At 38.0% G+C, this 18,100-nt stretch overlaps 1 protein-coding gene and 1 long non-coding RNA gene across 3 annotated transcripts; one reads left to right on the top strand and one right to left on the bottom strand.

The window, feature by feature from the left end:
• Nucleotides 1-1,745: 1,745 nt before the first annotated feature.
• On the bottom strand, nt 1,746-12,610 carry LOC103478790 (dysbindin-A-like). The gene is made up of 10 exons (XM_008432844.2): nt 12,455-12,610; nt 11,584-11,634; nt 9,388-9,438; nt 9,127-9,187; nt 7,789-7,921; nt 6,240-6,372; nt 4,049-4,071; nt 3,102-3,248; nt 2,793-2,921; nt 1,746-2,646 (listed from the first exon to the last, which is right to left on the bottom strand). Exons 1-10 carry the CDS (start codon nt 12,508-12,510, stop codon nt 2,417-2,419), a joined length of 1,014 nt encoding a protein of 337 aa, XP_008431066.1. The 5' UTR covers nt 12,511-12,610; the 3' UTR covers nt 1,746-2,416.
• Nucleotides 12,611-16,492: 3,882 nt separating this feature from the next.
• On the top strand, nt 16,493-17,154 carry LOC103478791 (uncharacterized). Of its 2 annotated transcripts, none has more exons than XR_535851.2 (3): nt 16,493-16,530; nt 16,649-16,695; nt 16,783-16,997. It is a non-coding gene; the product is annotated as an uncharacterized LOC103478791 (long non-coding RNA). The 2 variants fall into 2 exon arrangements; XR_001777414.1 differs by lacking the exon at nt 16,493-16,530 and adding an exon at nt 17,035-17,154 and having other exon boundaries at nt 16,599-16,695; nt 16,783-16,901.
• Nucleotides 17,155-18,100: the final 946 nt, after the last annotated feature.

The raw sequence follows: 18,100 nt of genomic DNA, 5'->3' as shown, positions 1-18,100 counted from the left end.
TGGAAATGTAAAGATGCTAAGGTACAGGCTCCCAGTTGTAGCATTTTTCTGAAAATTACATTTTTAATGGACCTGACCCAGAACTTTGTCATCACCATCTGACAAAATAAATATAAAATAATTTTTAATGACCTTTATTAGCGATTTTTCTGTTTTAAAGACAAATGCTTCTCCAGAAACAAAAGAAATATTTAAACAAAAAACAAAGTCCATCTGATGGAGTTGACACTGAACTGAAGGTGGTGACAAACTAGTGAGTAAAAAATACTTCATACATGTGAATTAATGCAATTTATTTAAAATACATTAAAATGAATCAACTGCACATTTAAGTGAGATTTGTCAACACTGAAAGAGTCACACAGTTAAAAACTGACGGAGTTGACAAAATGCCGAACTACCTCAATTTATAATGTATTATTCTGAAGGAGGCCATATTGTAGCTCATTAGGTCCATGAAATCTTTACAGTATACCAAAATTAAGCATTTATTTAATCGTTTTGTAAATTGTCAGTTATAGAGTTGACACATCATGGTTGTCAACCATGTGTTTAAATGCTTTAAACACATTTTATTCCTAAATTGTTATTCCTAACAACTTGGGAATAAAATGGAAGAAAAACTAAATAACATAAGCTAACCAGAGCTAACTAGCCCTCTTGGCAAACGAAGAGAAAGGAAGTGGTCATGGGGTCCTCAGAAGTTCTGGTGCCCCCCAATAATGCCTGATGGTTTTTTTTTTTAAACATTCTTTTAATTTCTGACGGTGTTGACAAAAACTAGGGACAAATTTCAATGGAGTTGGAAAATATATAAAAATGATTTTTAATTCAATTTATTGATACTTTTATAATTTATTTGAATACTTGCACTTGATTTTCATAATATACTATCTTAGTATTCCTTTACTTGTTTTAAACTATTATACTATCAATACAGAACAGTATTGAGTTCTGCTCCAGGTCGAGGGTTTTTACAGACACCACCTACTACAAAGTTTAAAATAAAAAATATTCAAACACCAGGAAAATATACATTGCTGTGCTCATATGGCCCAGATTAGTTTACTCAGATATTTGAAAAAAAAAAAAAAAAAATTTGTGTATATTTCATTCAAATTTTGTGCTTTATCCATAGAACCAGTTTTGTCCCTCTTCACAAGAATCACTGATGTATATATCCATGTGGAAGTCTCGGGTGGTGTTTTCAGAAATGTGTTCTAATTTTATTATGCATTTTAATCACCGATTACCACACAGAGAAAATAAAGTTGAACATTTAAAACATATCAACTGGTGGTGTCACAGATCTTAAATGGTCCCATTAACAGTTTTTAAGGAAATTAAGTGATGGAATATGGTACAAAAGTAACCTACTGGACAAGAATAATAACACAAACGAATGCATGTCATTATGAATAGAAAAGGGAAGTCGGATTCAAAAGTGCTTTGGATAAATTAGAGATTATCCCAGTCAAGTGCTATATGTCCAGTCTGGTGTTTTCATGAACTGCTCCATCTTCTCATTGCAGTCCTTTCCTGTATTTAATGGAAAGCGACTATAACTCAGAACAAGATGTCTGAAACATCTGTTGGTCCAAGTTTATATTGATGCATAATGACTGGACTGGTTTCATTGTCAGCTCAGCTGTATGTCTTCACACAGATAACTACAGAACATGGCTACACCTTTCCAGCAACTTTCTATCTATCCATAAAGTGTCAGCAGCAGTCAACATAATTTGAGTTTGGAAAATCAGTTTTATTGGACAAGTGAAGTTTAAACGCTACTCAAAGCACAGCCTTTTAAAGACTCATTTCTAAAACAAATTAAATCCCAAACGCCTTTGTGGTTCAAGTAAATTTATTACAAATATTTAACACCAAGACGGCTTTGCTTCAGATGCCCGTTTACATGGAGGAATGTAATTAGGAATCAAGTGAAGCAACATGCTGCCATACCATACTGTTAGCAAAACAACTCTTGTTAAAGGGTTTTTTGATGTGAGGTTCTGTGAAATTATTTGACCTAATAGTTGATTCACAACTCAGTCTGGCAGACTGCTCAGCTCTGACTGGAACAAAACTCACTTTAAAAAATACCAACTCAAAGTCCAACTTTGTACACAATGAGGTGAATCACTGTGAAGGTCCACTCCATAGCATTTCTTTAAAAGCTGTAACATCTTTCAAGCCTGTCTGTTCTCAAATTAGAATATTATTATACAACTTTTAATCTTTCCTTTTCTTTAACACACTTTAATCAGTCATTCCCAAAGGAGCTAACCCTGTTATCTGAATCAGCTGAATCAGCAAGGACACAGAAAAATGAGGGGCTGTAGCTGTTGAAGACTGGAGTTGAATGCCTGGGTTTACAGGAACAAAATTCTTTTACTGATTACTGAGCTGCAGTTCTTTAATTCTGAGGTTTTTCCATTAGTGGATCTGCTCCATCGCTCTCATCAGAGTCCCACACCGTGCCAACATCCTGCACAGCAGCCAGGGACATGTCTGCTTGGACATCCTCCTCATCTGACTGAACCAGTGGCTCCTTCTGCTGCCACTCTGCAGCCTGGTCTGACTGACTGCTGTTTATGGGAGGAGCTTGATTCAAGGACTCCAAAGAGGAAGAATTGAGGTCTGGACCTATTGAAAGATGATAAGAATGGTTAACTTGTATCATTCCTAGCTTTTGCTGTGTCTCAGCTCCAACTCTAGCCAGTTACATCTGATGTTGTAGAGGACTGAATATAGAGACAGGAATTCCTTTAAATTCTCAAATTTAAACAAACCCGAGGTCAGAGAGGATCCACAACTGGAATCTTCACCAGTGGAATTAAGAAAATCATCCAGGGCCTCCAGGTCTGATAAGTTAATAAATGTCATCTGATCCAGAACAGCCACATCGACCCCTGCAGACTCTGCCAACACACATCAGCATACAGTTAGAATTCTGGTGCACCAAAACTCCTTTCAACTGTCCATTCAATTTTATTTAGGTAGCAAGATGAAACCTGGTACAGTTTATGTTTATCTGATCATTCAGATTTATCCTGTCCTCAGTGGTACTTAAAATAAATGTTTAAAGAAAAAGAAGTCACCTTTGCCCTGTAGGCATCCAGTGGACAGATACTTCTCTACGTCTTGGTTGAAGGCTTCCTCGTAAACCTTCTGTCGCTCTCGCAGCTTCTGCTGCATAACCAGCTCCATTTCTGCCACTCTCTGAGCATGCTCACACTTCAATTCAGCTACAAAAGAAAACAATTATTAAATATGCAAGCTTTTTCAAGGGAACTGAAACCACTCCGTGCCGCCATAAAACCTGACTTTTAGACCCGTTGTCTTCATATTGTATTTCACCTTCATAAAGGTCAGACTAACAGACAGCAGACTGATGCTTCACACAAAGACAGATCAACAATCTATTGAAGGCCACACAGAGTGTCCATGTGTTTCTGTCAGCTACTGATGAATCAAAGCTCAAGTTGATACAGTGAAGTGAGAAATCATTATGAGGGAGCCATCCAGTTTAGGATGGATCGTTTACTTTGTTGCTTGTTCACCATTATGCAAACAGTTTCAACATCATTTGAAAACCTTTTTAATAACCTCCCCCACACACACACACACACACACACACACACACACACACACACACACACACACACACACACACACACACACACACACACCAGCCCCCAGAAGAATGCTTCCATGGTTGCCAACGTTGAGAATTTGTTATTCTCTCCATTGAAACAACCTCTTAACCTGATTATTTGCCCTGAATTCACTTTAGCCAACTGTGTTGAAAACATGATGAAAGCCTGGATATCATAATCAATAATAATGTATTAATAATAAATTATATGATTAATAATAAATTGATCTGAAAATACATAATTACCTACATCATGTGCTTATATTGTCAGCAATAATAATAAAAAAAACCTTAACACAGTGTTTTTTGGGGGAGTGTTTTCTTTACAATGCCAACTCATTTTTCATTTCTGGTTTTAATTTCTACACAAAGAGAACAGATGCTGCTTACCTTCCAGTAAATCCGCCTCCTTCCTGCACCAAAACAGACAGGTTCTGTTAAAACTCAAGTAATATGTCTGTTTCTTTCATTTGCTTTTTATGCAGAAAGAAATGCTCTGAACATAACCAAACCATGTCCTTATTATTCATCAGTATGGCCCTCTTTATTATATTTTGATAACCCAAACTAAGTCACAGTTTATCTATATTAACGTCCTTTAACAAAGGACCAAACTTGAACATCATTTTATGAAAGAAGGTTAAACCAAAAAGTTTAATTTGATAAACTGAGTAAAAAAAGAAGAAATATAGAAACGTAGTCACAAACTAACTGTGAGGACAGTAAAACAAAATGTTACAAATGCAAGAGGAATTTCAAATTTTACATGAAGCCATTAACATATTAGTATAAAGTTCTTGGCATTGCTGGTGTTCTGCAGACGTCAGCCGGATTTTTCAGGAGGTTTTTTTTGTCTCTAAAGGTTTTAAATGCAGGAGTCCTGAAAATAAATGAACTCTTCCACCCAATAAGAGCCAACATCCTTTTTTGATGTTCACCGTCAGCTAAACTGTGTGTTGCATCACTTCCTTCAAAAATGGCTGGTGTTGTATTTGAAGAAGGTTTAATGCAAAAAAGTGTGAAACTGAAACGGTAACACTTTATTTGAAGGGGGTGAATAAGACGGTCATAAACACAACACCTGTTATGAACATGAATAAGCCTTCATGAATGTTTATGACTGTCATAAATATTCATTCGGTAAATCATGACACTTTTAATACAAAGTTGACATTATTCAAAATGTCTTTGTTATGACAACTTGACATTAACTAAGAAATCATAACTGATATAAATTTGTTATAAAAGTATTACTGATAGCACTTTAAAAATTTGGTAACTTTATGTTATTAAAGGTAAAGTTTAAACAGTTATGATTTCTTGGTTAATGTCAAGTTGTCATAAAGACATTTTGAATAATGTCAACTTTGTATTAAAAGTGTCATAATAAATTAAGACACTTTATGACAACAGTCATAAATATTCATGAAGGCTTATTCATGTTCATGACAGGTGTTATGTCATGTTTATGACCGTCTTATTCGCCCCCCTTCAATTAAAGTGTTACCACTGAAACAAGACAAAACACAGAAATACTTGGTTTACAAAACACACTGTGGCGAATAAACACGACTTTATATCGATGGTCACTAACGGTGGAGCTCAGCTTACACATTTGAAGTTGTTGTCCGACCAGAGCAGCATACTAACAACTTAATCCATCATGGTTGTTGTTTTTCTTCCCACTTGCGCATGAGGATGGAAAATAGTGAGATTTGTTGTCACTCAGGTCAGATGAATGCAACCTGGACGTTAGGTCACATTTGAATCGGATATGTATCGGATACCCAAGTGGCCTGGGTCACATTCAAAAAGAATCCAACCTGTGTTGTTCAGACTGTCATAAAAAGATCACAAACTGGTCGCATTACGTCAAAAAAAAAGCGGAATTTAGTCACGTCAGGCTGCAGTTTGAATGCAGCCTATGTGTGAGCGCAAGGAGAAGTTTTGAGTACAAGCATTACAAGTTTTGAGAAGACAGACATGAAGTCCTGCTTTCAAAAAGAAAATGTAAGCAAAAGTATTAAAAGTCTTGAGAACAAATCCTGCTTTCAGACTGAAAATGTGTGCTATTGGATTATGGCAGAAAAATGGCCCCATATATTTGCTGCCTTCGAAGGATCTGGTGTACATAGGATGGGTCCTTCAAAGGTCACGATACAGGATGCAGCCCCGGAATTCAGACACACTGATGGTGTGTGTGTCCTTCAGCCTTGTGGTTCTACTGTGAGAAATTCTTAAAGCATCAGCATACAGAGACATTTTGGACAAATTGAACTTCTCCTGTTTCAAAATGACTACACAAAGGTCCCTAAAGAGTTCTGACCTCCACAGAAAACCTGTAGAATGATTTAGATTAGAGTGGAGACCATCATCCACCATCAGTGTCTGACCTCACAAGTGTACTTCTGAAAAATTATTTTAAAAATCCCATAAACACACTTAAACCTTGAACAAAGCCTTCGCAGAAGAGTTAAAGTGTATGTGATTTTCCTGATAATCTTTCTTTATTTTCTGGAAAAAAATGAACAAACCTTAAAGATAAATGACTGACAACAATAGAAAAAATCAAATCCCTTACCTTTTCTTCTTTTTATATTCTTCAAGTTGACTCGTATGATGATTTTTTACAGTCTGTTGCTCACACTGACAACACAGAGTTTCCAGATGCAGCAGTCTGCTCTCCATCTCTGCAAATTCACCTTCTAGTTGAGCTAAAACACATTCAAAATAAAACACATTTATGGAATATACACACCTGTTATATTCTCATCTGTTTTAGAAAATGACTTAATTTTAATCAAATAGTCTAAATTCAAAAAATTTCCTGAAGGTACTTCTCATGAGACATAACTCATATTGTGTCATATACAATCCAAATTATGTAAATAGTTTTAATAGATTCAAAAGACAGATTGCATCTCGTCTTCAGCAGGCAACAGTTCATTCTGTTCAGTGAACCTTCAGTGCAGCAGAACGAGGTCATTGCCTTTAGAGGAAGTGTGTACTTGACAGGCAACAACAGTTCCTCAGGTTAGGCGTAACTGGTGTGGTATCTTAAATGTTAATGAATGAATGAATGAATGAATGAATGAATGAATGAATGAATGCTTTGTCATTGTACCGAAGCACCACAAAATTCATTTCAGATGAATCCATCCAGAGAAGACAATAACCAGACGAAATCAGTGGAGACAGGCAGCCTGGGGCTGCTGCCACTGACAGCACTGCTCTGTGTGTTAGAGTGAGATCAGGGAGTGTGTATCTGCAGGATGGGGAAGGAGATGGGAAAGTGCGTCATGTTTACATACCATCCAGGAGATCTGAGACTGACACAGGGGACCCAGTTCAGATAGTGACAATATTTTTCAGTTGATAAGACTTTTAATTTTCATCTACCCTAAAGTCTCACCATTACATCTCCATTGTTTTTCCAATCATCCAAATTAGTGTGGCCATCCCGCTGGACCGAACTAGCAACTTCTCCAAGACTGATTCCACCCCCCGGTGAGCACCAGGGTCCACAGCTGGCCTGCCAATCTCAGCAAGAATCACATCCAAATGGCAGCTCTGGTCCCACATGTTAGTTTGAGCGTTCACCAGTCAGATTCATAATTTGTAGATTCACAGGATGTGCAAAGAGAGGCTCCAAAAAGCAGCACAAAAGACAAAGCAAAGCAGGGAAAAAGTGGGTAGGGCTGTGGGTGGGTAGGTTAGAGAAGCTGCAACTCTCTAACATTTTGTTAGCACTCCTGGGATAATTCATGTGCACCAACACTACCAGAAAGTCTTACTGCTTTACTTGCATAGTTTGAAGAGATTCCCATGTCACTAGCATGGCATATTGAAAACATGAACAACAGCTGAACAACAAAATATAAGTCACTTACAACTTTCATCTCTGAACAATTTTCCCTCTGTTTGCAAGTTTGTCCTATTAGGTCATCTGACCTAATAGGACAAACTGACAACAATCAAACTAAGTTGATGTCTGTCAATAAAAGACAGAAGCAACTGGATTGTCATTTTTAAAAATTCTGCTTCCCTGAATTCCCACATTCACAGTTTACTCCATTATAATGGATACAAGAGTGAGTCATTAATAGAGCAAATCTGGAACACATACACACCTATGTTAGCAGTAATGGCATCAAGTTCGGTGATGAAATCTGGTAGGCTTTGCAGTTGCTCCTGTAGGTGTGTCAGAGCAGCTTTTCTCCTCTCCCAGTGTGCCGACAGCATCACTATGTCACCATCCACAGACTAAAAAATAAAGAAGGATTAAAGATCAGAGGTTTCATTTCTAATCATAAATGCAAAACAGGGCCTGAAATGTGCAAACGCCACTTTCTACGAAAAGGTAAGAGTTAGACGTACCAGTTTAATTTATAATTTTTTTTTACAACAGACTAACAAATAAATTATGTCAAGATGTGAAGCACTCAACATCATTTCTGTAAACATCTAAATACCGTTGTGATGCCCGTGTGAAATGCAGCGTGATGAATGCATTGGGGTTGATGAAAGATGTTGTAAATGGGAGGATTGGGGGGAACCAGTTTTCAGAGATCATCAAAATCTTCTGGCCCATGATGACTGGCTTATAAGCTGATTTTGACTCTCTATAGCGTTGCTCTTGGATCTATGTGTTAAACTGGGTCAGAGCCACCTGAACCAATCCATCCCTGTGCATTTACAGGTGTTAAACACTCTGGGGCTCCTGCCAATCGGCTCCTACAAGGCAAATTAGCAGACGGGTGTTTGAATGGGTTAAAACAAATGGTTAACGCTCTGGAGCCACTTTGAGGAACAACATAATTCTACAAACTTCTCCATAGGTGTGGGATATCACAGAGAGTGCTGTGCTCTGCCGTCCTGGATGGCATTATTAACATGGCCAGTCCAAACATCAGATTTTACCACAACTACAGCTCAGGCAACAGAGAAATGCTCATCACCATTCATAACATCTGTTTGACAACATATTATCATCAAACAGATGTCTGAGGTTTGTGTCAGAAGTAATATCAGAGAAAGATTTAATTAAAGTGAGTGTCACACTTCCTACAGACTTTTGAAACTAAAACTCTGAACTTGAGAGCCTATTGATTAAATCAGTGTTTCTCAGCCCTGGTCCTCACTGCCCCCCTGCTCTGCATGTTTTAGATGAGCCTCTATTCCAGAACAGCTGATTCAAATGATTGCATGACCATCAAGAACTGCAGAAGCCTGTTAATCACCCAGAGATACAATTCAAGTGTGGCAGAAGGGAAACACCTAAAACATGCAGGACAGGGGGCGGTGAGGACCAGGGTGGAGAAACACTGATTTAGAAGGTTCCCTGCTTTAATACTCCTGATTCAGCTAATGGCAGTTCAGCAAACGCCTGTTAATCAGCCATCAATTAAAATCAGCTGGACTGAAGCAAGGACACACCTGAAAAAAACAAAACAAAAAACAGTCCATACCTCTGCTATCTGGGTACAGGTTTTGGTTCTTTTATGGAGCAGAAACCAACTCTTCTCAAACCTAAAGAAAGATAAGAACCGTTTCTTTCCATCCAAACATTCTGGGTCTGCTTTACAGAGACCAACCAAATCAAGGTCCCAATGGGTCAGAACGCTTTCACCCAGACAATCAGATCAGTGCAAAATAAACAGCCCAGTGAACACATTGTGCATGTCAGAGAAGGACAACCAGGGAATTACAGAAGCATAGAATCTACTGACCTGTTCAAAATGTCAAGTCCTGCACCTAAAAATGGAAAACCTTCTTCCAACCTGAAAGAAAGATTCACAATGTTTTAGTGACAAGAGTCCAGGAAGCTACTAGGTGCTGCATCCAACACACACTTCAACACACAAGGTAGGCTGGTAGAAATGGTGTTGCAAATCATAGTCATACCTCCTGGAAGTTTGTAGTTATGAATCACTGCTTAAAAAGTTTCCGGAGACATTGGTATACTTACACAAATTCAGAGGTAAGTGACAGATTCTCCAGTTACATTTATGTATTCTAGGGAACATTTGGTTTTAACCAACAATTGTGACACGAGATCCTCTTTTTTAGCCCTAAAATGCATTTTGTGTACTTTGAATGTCTATGAGTGCAAAAAATGTAAATTTATTCTCTCCTAGTGCTGCATAGATATCTTTATATTGTCTTTGGGTTACATTTTTCAGTCTGTTCATTTTTCTCCATTTGCTATAATGTTTTCTTGTTTATGATGTCATTGCATTTGCTGTGGAACTGCTAAACAAGGTCATGACTAATCAGTTTTGTGCCAACTTTTTTCTTTTCGGCAATTTTGTAGTCCAAGTTCAGTCATGCTGAAGTTACAAGTAGTCAAGTCAAAATGTTCAGTTTTAGCTGGTATTAATGCACAAGGTTCCATACATCGTCCAACATTAGATAGTGTTTGAAATGTCGGCTTAGTTATATTTTTCTCAAGAATGTCCCCACATCTGTGGGGAAAGTCAGTTTTTGGAGCACTTAAGGATGAGTGCTTCAGCAACCTCTGCCAGTATCAAGAGTGATTTTCTGTCTTTGTCTGATTGAGGGTCAGTTCCTCCTCTATGCAAATGAGGGAAACGGCAAAGCTCCAAATAATGCTAAAATGACAAAAAATGATTATTTTAGACATTAATTTTGTGTGTTTATAATGACATCCTAGCCATTGGTGTGATACTGTACTGCATGTTCTTGGATATAATTATTTGGTTTTGTTTTTACCGTTTTTGTCTTGGGGAGACAGAACACAAATCCATTCAGTAACGTTCTTGACGCTTGTGTCAGTGAAGTCCTTAATTATATGAAGCTTTGTTTACTTCATTCATTTTGTAGTAGCATTAATATTTTAAAAGACATTTGATATGCATGGGTAGTATAGCTAAACTACACTCCATAATGCAGGTAGTTAGTATGGATGGAGAGAGTGACACCATTGTGATGCATTTATTTGAATGTGTGGTTCTTCATTCTCCTGTTCTGAGTCAGACTCTGGTTCCAACACGTGTGGTTGGATGGGTAAGTCTTCTGTTGTTAACATCTTTAATAAGTTTTAGAATAAATAGTTTCTCTGCCAGTAGATAATCATATCGCTGCCAACAACCTACAAATATGGCTGAGTGGGATGTAGAGGAATGCTCTGAGACCTGGAGGGGTTGGGGCATGAAATGTCTCATTCACATGAAAACAATGCAACAAAACAAGTTGTTCCAAAACAAACTTCAGAACAGGGGCTACAGTATGAAGGAATTCAGACCAAAGCATTGCAGTTTTACTTTACAGACCATGAGTGAATGATTTACATGTTAAAATAAAGTATGATATGTCCACTTTAAGTAAAATGGTTTTGTACTTGATTAGTGCTTTATCAAGTCCAGAGGACCCCAAAGTGCTTCACACTACAGTCATTAACACACACACACACACACACACACACACACACACACACACACACACACACACACACACACCTGCAACAAATATATCTGTAAAGAACACACTAAAAGTGTCACTGTTTGCAACACATGCATCTAAACACACCTTAACACACACACACACACACACACACACACACACACACACACACACACACACACACCCATGCTGATGGTGGCTACCTATAGTGCAGTCTGACAGAAGCGAGGCGCCACCAGGCCCTCTGACCCCCATCAGTAAAATAATATAACTTCTTAATATGCAATTATTTTTACCAACAGATGAACTGAAACTAACGAGAGGATTGTTCCGTTTTCTTCTGTGTGAGATTGTGCAACTATAAAAAAAGATTTTATTATTAAATATTTTCATTAATACATTAATACAAGTTGAGGGGACAATTTGTGAAGATCACGAAACTGGACCAGTGATATTATGTGCTTGTGGCATACACACAAACACAAATCCACAGATAACATCACCTGGATTTCCTCTTGGTTTTCGTCTCTTTTGCGTCTCCCAGGGTCTTGAAACTGAAACAGAGTGAGATGCAGAACAGGGTCATGAAGTATTCTGCAAAAGTAGGAGTTGGGTAAATTCAGGGAGGGTTTTTTTTCTGACAAAAGAGAAAACATTTTCTAGACCAGTCAACAACAAAGAAAACAATCCAGCCTAAAAGTTACACTCTGAAATACCTTCTTACGAACTAACGTTAATCTGTGCTTTCTACTTTGCTTCACTAAAATATTACACATTTAATGTACAGCTGAGCAGTTAAAAGAAAACAACTGACAACAGTTTTCAGCAACAAACGGTCCCATGTAAACTTTCTAAATGCAAAATGTCCCGACGCCACACAACTCCAGCCTTCAGTTTCCATTTAAAATGTTTGTAAAAACGAGATATAAAAGAAACTCCCTAATCTCTAAAATAGTTTGACAAATTAAGACTCAGCTTTGTTAAATCGGGAATAAACCCCGGGACTTCGGTAGCCAGGTTCTTTGGAGAGAGAATTAAAATAAAAGTGTAGCATAATGCACCAGGGTTTCAGCCGCTAGACTCGTACAGGGTTGGCGGTTACGTCATTTCATGCTCGTACGCGTCACATGATCGTCAGCTGAGACCAATAACTACAGACTGCGATCCAAACACGGGTGTCTGCAGATTAGGTCACCAAAAGGAAATCCAACTATCTAACATTTCTTTCAGTTTAATGCTGACAGTGCACCACAAACACGGTATAATAGCACATCTGCTACTTCAACTACTATAGTATAACTGCAGCTGTTTCTACATTATCTAGGATATCCAAACATCATGTTGTGGTCCATGATTAAAAAAGAAGCGACAAACCTGGTTGAGAAGTCCTGTTGGACCATGTGAAGTCTTTCTCTAAAATTTTCAAACATTTCTACCAAATTTCAGGGTCAGATTTGCTCCTGTGAGGAAGCTCCACCAAGCTGTGAACCTTCTTCTTTTCCGTTTAGCTCCTCTCTGTAACCTACAAACCAGGGAGGGACGCTTCTGCCATCTAGTGGAAGAATGCTAAAAAACAAGCTCTGCTGCTGCCATCTTGTGTACTTCTCTGGAATCACTGTCGTTCAATTATTTATAGGTAAAAAGCGTTGAGTGCAATTAGTTAAATGAACAAAATGAAACAAAAATAAAGATTAAAAGTATACAAGTGTAGCTGGGTCTATATTAATAGTTGTATATTTCCACAAAATGTGTTCTTTCGTGTATTTATCCGCTTCTACTTGACTTGCTGTGTTCCTCTGCGTCTACTATAAGGGGTTTGGTCCTCCAACTCCCTCTTATTTTCTTTTTCTTTTGTGCAGGGTCCTCCAGGACTATTATAAATATTAAGTTATTAATTTCCTCTTCCCTTTTGTTATTCATTTAGTAAATCCTGTTTTTAGTACAGTGAGATTTTTCTCAAGATTGTGGAAACATTGGTGTCATCATTTATTTGTGACTCAGTGAATGTCATGTTTTTTTAATTTTTAATTTTATTTTATTTTTCTCTTATTTTGTTTTTACCTTTTTTATGGACCTTTTTGCTCTGGAATAAAGATTGATTGATTGGTTCCACTGGGGAGAGATCTGGTTGGAGAACTTGAGCACATGCTAAGTGCTAATGCTAATATCTCCCGATTGACAGATTAAATAAACGGAGACCCTCCAAACCCAAACTTGATGTCTTGTGGTTTGTCTGATCACCACACAACGCAGAAATCCACCGGTCACAGTCTGTATATGAACAACATTCTCTGTTGCAGATTGAGTTCTCACCTGCTTTGGCACTGTGACAGAAGCTTGTTAATATTACTTTGGGTTTCTATTTTATTTTTACTTTTCAACTTTCAAACCTCAGCTTTTTGCTTTGTGCTGTTTAGATCTTAATCTCGTTAAATTCTTACTCTTCTTATGGAATATAGTAACTTCTGTTGCTGTTTCCCATTGACAGGACATTGCACAATACAAATATATCTTACTCAGTTTATAGTGTTATTTAGAGTATTTATTATACTAAGTCAGATATTAAAATGCAGTCATAAAGCTGTTAAATGACTGCTTTTGATGTAGCCAGGACTGACTGCAAAGTTCATTCTGCTGAGTTCTGTTTTCATCTTTTAAGCAATTTCCTTATTAATTTAAAGAAAGTTTTTCTACTTGTACATAATGTTATGTATGTAATTACATCACTATGTATACTGTATTAAATATGAGACAGAAATGTCTCAATTTGACTTTAAACATCCCTCTGCCTGTGTGGGCAGAATGATGAGCCACTGATGAGACAGAAGTGTTATGTGAAAAGGCCGACAGCACGGTTGTCTTGGTGACATGGTGTCCTTTATTAGTGAAGGAGTACTCAGTGGTTCACAATATGTTTGCAGGTTTTGTTGCACACCACTGCAATCACATCCAATTTTATACAATCCATTGTAGTCCAATAAGATTTTAATGAAGGATGCAATGTCAGCTGATTAAAAACAAATAATCTGAAGAGTTAGATGACTGTTTTGATTTCAAGTGAAATAGTTCTAAAACTCATATTAAAACTCAGTTTTAGAAGCATTTATAATGTGGTAACATATATTCTCTAAGTCAGTCTTCTCACGTCTGTAGCTGTTTTTTTTAACAGGAACATGTTAAAAAGAGCAGATTACTCCGTCCTGGCTTCTCTCCACTGGCTGCCAGTGTATTTTAGAGTGTATATAATTACTTTAAAAACATTTTGGAGGTTTTAAACAGTCTTGCCTTGCCTTATTTAGCAGAGCTTCTCCACTGCTACACTCCATCTCGATCAGTCAGGCCTGCTGACCGGTTGCTCCTGGTCATTCCCAGTTCTAAGCCTGGGAACTGGGAATGGCAGGGTCTTTTCTCTGTGCCTGTAAGCTACGAAACACTCTACCTTCGCACATTTGACAGGCCCTTTCACTATGCACTTTTAAAACCCACCTGAAAACTTATTTTGACCCAGAGGCGCTGTTCAGCGGGGAAAAGTTAGGACAATTCCAAGGGCCCTTGACCGACAGGGGGCCCCCACAATTTTTTTTTTGTTTTTGTTTATAGAAATAGAAAAAATGTGGGGCCCTATCAAATGCAAAATTAATCATACTCCATTTTTAAACTTGTTTTTAGCAGTAAAAATTAAATGTTACACCTCCCAGACCAAAAAGCACACATCTATATTTTCTCTGAAGCCCCCTGTGACTCTAGTGTAAAGAGCTTTGAGTGGTCAAAATGACTGGAAAAGCGCTATATAAGTTCAATCCATTTACCCTTTAGTCCATTTATCTGGAAACAACCAATCAGAGGCAGGAGGCAGGTTACAGCGTTGTCAATCACAATCTCATGTGCACTCTTAGAAATGGCTGTAAATTTACGATGGAATTCCAGCAGTAACATACTGTTATTCCAAAATACAGTAGGATATTGTCAATTTGATGTCTTCTTCTCTTGTCACAATCAAGACAGACGACTGGCAGTAAACTATCGCAAAATAATTGTACAATACAGTTTTTTCCTAGGCAAGACATTTCACTTGTATTTGCATCTTAGAGAACCAGAATTTAAAGACAATATTAAACTGGAAGAAAAAAAACACTTTCCATAATAAATCTTTTAGGGAATGAATCAAAATCTACAGAGCATAATCAAAAGTGTTAGATTACCAGTGTTGGTGTTGTCTGTTAAAATACAATGTTAATTAAACACTTGTTTAGTCAAATTCAAAGATAGGTTTGTCAGTTTCCCTAAAGAGATGGTGTTTGATAAAGAGTTGCTCCCACAATCGCAACGTATCTGTGACGTCACATGTTTGCCCGGGAGACAGCAGGATGGCGTCTTGACTGGATCTTATCATGACAAGGTGAGTTCCCCAAATCTATTAAAACATGCTCTTTTTGTTCTCTCTTTAATGTATTTATGTAATGTAATGGTGATGTATTGTCTCAATGTTTGTAACTCCCTGGCAGACATTATACCACAATGTATGCTGCGTTTATACTGTTATGTATTCTGTATCTCAATAAAGATTTATTTAAAAAACAAACAAAAAAAACAAGATAAAGTTCCATATCATGTTAATACGGAGCCCTCCAGGGGACATGGGGAATTTTTTTCCTTTTGCGTTCCCTCGCAATAATCTATTGATCAGTCCATGTGGCATAATTGATACTGTAAGCCTTTCTTACGGTGGCCGCCGTAATTTCTGCTTTAATACAAGTTTATGTGCGGTTTTTCCATGGACTATTGAGTTATTATTGCGGGGTAATAAGTCATCTGATTGTGTCTGTTGTGTTCGTGTCTGAATGGTTTAAAGAGCTGCTTTCAGTGTCGTTCCATCTGAGCCTTAACAGACATCAACATGCAGTAAATAAATCCATTTTCAATCAGTTTTCTGCACCAAAGAGTTAACAATAAAAGAGATGCTTCCCTGCTCCAATTAACACACCTGAATCAAATGAAAGGCTGGTTAGCAGGTCTGTTCAGAGCTGATCCTGGTCTGTTGGAGTAAAGATTCATCGAAAAGTTGCAGGACGGTAGATCTCGAGGACTGGACGTGAGCACCCTTGGTTTATTATTTTTGTTAGCAGCTAAAGCTAGCCAAGCAGGTGTAGCACGGGGTGTCGGTGGTTAAACGAACATTAAAACTGTCAGAAAGGCCGTTTGAGTTAACAGTATTTAGCTGCGGAGTCGTTTTCTTGAAGTTTTTAGCTATAGATAACATAATGAGGCGACTGGCTGTGCTGGACCGGTGGTTTGATCTATGCGATCAAAGCTAAGCCAAAATGTTTTTGTCTTTATAAATAACAATGATAATAAATAATATATTGGCTGACTCTTTTTTTCTTCTTCATTAGCATGTCATGTTGGTGCTGAAGCCTGTTATGATGACTTCAACACATTTTTTCGGACAGGTTGGCAGAAGAAATGCTGTCCAGAATGTTTCTATAAGCTGACACATTTTTATTATGCCTAATGTCTGAGTTGTGTTCATGGTAATTATTTCTGACATTTTTATGCTTTATGTTGTAGGTGGTAAAAATGCTCTCCAGGGTAAACTGGGTGGACAAAGTATTTTGGTGGGTCTGGTTAGTTTTGCTCACTTCTCTTCAAAATGTTTATTTATTATCCTAATCTTTCTGCTATTTATCCTATTGTTCTTCCAGGCTGGGAAAACCAGGCATTCTTCTGTTGGTTCATGTGGTTCGTCCTACATCCAAAGGCCACAAGAAGAATCCAAAACGGCTCATGTCAAACTGTGGACCATGTTTTCAGATATGTGCAGGTATGTGGTTATTCTAATGATCCTATTTCTTTGTAGAAGCACTTTCTCATTGGCTTTGTTTGCTATCTGAATGTAGCTGTGCTGCTAAATATATTTAATAATTTTTATTATTTGTCTTATCATTATATCAAAGATGCAAGCCAGTGTTGAAGCCTTCCTCACTGCCGTGCAACCAGGACAGCCCTTCCTCCTGCATGTTGGTGAAAACAAGAGCAGCACCAAAGACACTTCACCATCAGTGATCAAAAGATCATCCAAGGTAGTTTTTAATGAACACTTCACTTTTAGTGCAAAGTACCATGAATTCATCTACAACTTCTGTATATTAATCCAGCCTACAGTTTTCAACATTGATGTGACTTGCATGACAATTGATGAGTTAAAATCCTTGCTTCTACTTTAACTGGCAGAGTGGACACTCTTTATTATGATGATCGTCTAAATACATACTGTATCAATGAGGATTTGTTTTATGTTCTTCCAATTAAGGACTTGGTTTATTACAGTACCTGTGGCAAGCAGTTTTCTGCATGGTCAGCATTGAAGGCCATATTGTCTTTGAGAGGGTCCAGCCAGCATTCCAGACAGGACAGCGTTGTCCATCTTCCACATCTTCTACCTTCTAACATTTGACGAAGGTGGTTATGTTTTCTCTTTACATAATTAAAAACAGCTTTATTTATATATTGTACCAGCTGTATTCAGAATGCCACACTATTTATATTCTCAGGAATTTTCCCATTTTGATTTTGTTTTTAGTCGCTTCATTGGGATTAACCCAGAAAGGGGCACAAAAGCCGGTCATGGGAAGATGGTATCCAAAAAGACAGGAAAGACCATTCAAAAGAAAAAGTGACAGTCAATGTTCAGGTTTCCACCCTCATCAAAAACCTGATGGACTTTGAGTGGGGGCGGCTGCACAGTGGCGCAGTTGGTAGAGCTGTTGCCTTGCAGCAAGAAGGTTCTGGGTTCAATTCCTGGCCCCGGGTCTTTCTGCATGGAGTTTGCATGTTCTCCCTGTGCATGTGTGGGTTTTCTCCGGGTACTCCGGTTTCCTCCCACAGTCAAAAAACATGACTGTCAGGTTAATTGGCCTCTCCAAATTGCCCCTGAGTGTGTGTGTGTGTGCATGGTTGTTTGTCCTGTGTGTCTCTGTGTTGTCCTGCGACAGACTGGCGACCTGTCCAGGGCAGTGGCGG

Source organism: Poecilia reticulata, linkage group LG16, assembly GCF_000633615.1.
Source record: "Poecilia reticulata strain Guanapo linkage group LG16, Guppy_female_1.0+MT, whole genome shotgun sequence".
In the NCBI taxonomy this organism is placed as follows: domain Eukaryota; kingdom Metazoa; phylum Chordata; class Actinopteri; order Cyprinodontiformes; family Poeciliidae; genus Poecilia; species Poecilia reticulata.
This window is presented reverse-complemented; position numbering and strand designations above follow the sequence as displayed.

Coding starts and splice junctions, on each gene's coding strand:
- LOC103478790 (XM_008432844.2), bottom strand. CDS start 12,510: ATGTTTGAAAATTTTAGAGAAAGACTTCACATGGTCCAACAGGACTTC. Junction 9,188..9,387: donor GGACTTGACATTTTGAACAG/GTCAGTAGATTC, acceptor ATCTTTCTTTAG/GTTTGAGAAGAGTTGGTTTC. Junction 2,922..3,101: donor TGGATGCCTACAGGGCAAAG/GTGACTTCTTTT, acceptor GTGTGTTGGCAG/AGTCTGCAGGGGTCGATGTG.